A 2,976-nucleotide genomic window follows, 5' to 3' on the forward strand; every position below is an offset into this window, starting at 1 on the left:
AGAAGGCAAACAGGAGGCAACAGTGCTAGCTTCCTGGACTCAATCCATCTTAACAATTTTTCCCAGTATTTGACCAAAAACTGGAACTCATGCAGGAAAAACACAGTCTGCCTTTTTAAAAGAACTGTTCTCAATTTTTGTATCTTTCTAGATTGCTTGGAAATAAAGCTTTCAGAGAAAAAGAGAGCAGGAAAAAATAAATCAAACAAATCTAGGCTTCAACATGTAAAATATTCTTTGCAGATTTGTCCTATGTGGCTGTATATAAAAACAGGAAAGCCAACTTTTTGAGTCCAAACAAAGAGGTTGTGGTTGGCATCACTCATGCTATCTGGCCCAATAGGAACAGACAGGCTCTTGGTAATATACTGCAGTGCCAGAACTCCAACTTGGTAATGGCATCCTTATCATCAGTAAGAGACATGTTAAGATTCTCCAATATTTGGCAAACATTCCTACCCTTCTACTTCCAAGGTAAGCAATGGCCCCAACACAAGTAGCTTTTACTTTAGGGTAAGACCTCTGAGATCAGTCTTTAGCCCCAAATCTTTCAGAGTTCCATGGTCTTTTGAGGAGGCAGGAGATTCAGAGAAGAGTTGAAAACTAAGCTCCTTTCTTCAACTCAGGTCAGTAGATAGCTTGGTTTCTACAGTCTGGCTTGAGACAGTTCAGCCATTCACAGTCATATAGTAGCTCAACATAGATCTTCAGAGGGAATGAAGACAGAATACATAGGAGAAATAAACCTGTGTCTAAGACATGTGTCCCTTGTTTTATAGCATCCTAGAGTCTGAAGGTGCAGGGCCAGGAAGGAGCTGCTCTCTTCAGCACAAAATGACTCAGCACACAAGAGTTTGAAGAAGATACTTCCAGAACCTGTGGAAGATCCCCTGAGGCCAATGATTCAAAACCTGAAAAGGAAAGAAGAGACTAGGTAATTAGCTAGGACTGGTCAAGTATTTAACAGCCACTGAGGAGTAACCTCTATTGGTAGGTAGCTAACCATATAATTGGTAGCTAATCTTCTGAGCAACAGAGGCTGGCTAGGAAAAAACCCTTACAACTCAGATCTCTTGAAATAGGCCTAAGATGGTGCTATAGTCAGGGCTGAAAACTGTGTCCATTTGACCTCAACTCTAATCCCCCCAAAGTCCACAGGAGATGAAGCCTGATACTTCTGAGATTACTCACATACAATATTCATTACATTTATGTTACTATAATAAGTCTGAACTGCTTTTCTGAGACTTCACCTCCATGAAAGCTGATACGGAAAAGTTTATTGACCCATGGATCTCTTAGGACTGGCAGTGATAGGAAATAAGAGGGCTGGGGGAGCAAATGGAAAGCTCTTCTCCAGATGCCCAGATTTTGGTTCATGTCATGCCAGCAACCTGACAGCCAATTAGAACTCCTAGGTAGAGAAAAAAAATTTCCATGATCTCTGTGGCTCCTGTGACCTTACCAACTTATGTATCCCCTCTGAAACTCAGCTCTTTTTAAATGTTTATTTATTTATTTTGAGAGACAGAGTGATAGTGAGAGAGCAGGGAAGGACAAAGAGAGAGAATCCCAAGCAGGCTCTGAGGAGTCTGATGTGGGGCTCAAACTCACAAACCATTAGATCATGACCTGGGCTGAAATCAAGAGTCAGATGCTTAACCTAATGAGCCACCCAGGCACTCCTGAACCTCAGTTCCTTTATTTGTTGAGTTAAAATACATATTATCATCCTTATTCCGGCATTTTATATGGATCAAATAAAATAATGGAAGTGAAAATATTTTGCATTTGCAAACAAATATACAGGACTAAGAATAAAGGTTTCGGGGCTAAGACTTAAATAGTTCTAAAGGTGTGAAGTCTACATGATACTGAAGTGAACTCATGGTACGTGCTATGATACCAAAAGTGGGCTTACTGGTCTTCTTATAGACCCAAAGAATATCAGAGCTAGACAGTTCCAAAATTTTCATTGTACAGATTGAGAAACTGAGGCAAAGAAAATGAAATGTAATTGCCCCAAATGTCACAGTCTAGGATTTCTAATGAACTTTATCCAAAGGCAACTAGTAAAACCATGCTGTTGTCTGCTTGGAGGAGAAAGAAAAGAAAGAGGAAGGAGACTTAAAAACAGAGGGAACCTCAGAATTAGAAGGCAGTAAATGTAAGGGTCATGTAATTACAGGTTAATGAACTGAGGCACGGAGGGAGTTTCTGCCCTCTGGACTCTCAAGAATAAAGTCCTCAGAAGCTCAAATCCCATAAAGAAGGCTTATGTGTAACAAGGTCTTGTAATCAGGGGTGAAGAATACATACCCGAGGCCTCAACTCTCATCTCCCGGAAGTCTGCCTTGAGAACTGTGGGTAAAGGGGGAAAAATACTTCACTAAGTCTCTAGAAATCAGAACTGGAAAGGCAAGGGGATGAGTGACTTGTCCAGACCAGTGTCAAAGTGTCCATTTGAATCACCTCACACTGGTCAGAGTCGCTAAAATGAACAAATCAAAAGACTATAGATGCTGGCGAGGGTGTGGAGAGATGGGAACCTCCCACACTGTTGGTGGCAATGTAAACTGGTGCAGCCGCTCTGGAAAACAGTGTGGAGGTTCCTCAAAAAACTATCGATAGAGCTTCCCTATGACCCAGCAATAGCACTGCTAGGGATTTACCCAAGGGATAAAGAAGTGCTGATACATAGGAGCACATGTACCCCAATGTTCATAGCGGCACTTTCTATAATAGCCAAATCATGGAAAGAGCCTAAATGTCCATCACCTGATGAATGGATCAAGAAGATGTGGAATATATATACAATGGAGTACTATATGGCAATGAGAAAGAATGACATATGGACATTTGTAGGAAAGTGGATGGACCTTGAGGGTGTCATGCTAAGTGAAATAAGTCAGGCAGAGAAGGATAGATACCATATGTTTGCACTCATAGGTCTAACAGGAGAGACCTGGCAGGGGA

The 2,976-nt window shown here is 41.3% G+C and overlaps 1 protein-coding gene across 1 annotated transcript in view; it reads right to left on the reverse strand.

Annotated features, from left to right (window-relative positions):
• Window positions 1-835: 835 nt before the first annotated feature.
• OPHN1 (oligophrenin 1) overlaps window positions 836-2,976 on the reverse strand; it is a 511,411-nt gene continuing 509,270 nt past the window's right edge. Inside the window, 2 exon segments of the mRNA XM_029930777.1 lie at window positions 836-911; window positions 2,320-2,361. Coding sequence (XP_029786637.1) covers window positions 2,328-2,361 — 34 coding nt within the window. The 3' untranslated portion in view covers window positions 836-911; window positions 2,320-2,327.

Source organism: Suricata suricatta, chromosome X (genome assembly GCF_006229205.1).
Source record: "Suricata suricatta isolate VVHF042 chromosome X, meerkat_22Aug2017_6uvM2_HiC, whole genome shotgun sequence".
NCBI lineage: Eukaryota > Metazoa > Chordata > Mammalia > Carnivora > Herpestidae > Suricata > Suricata suricatta.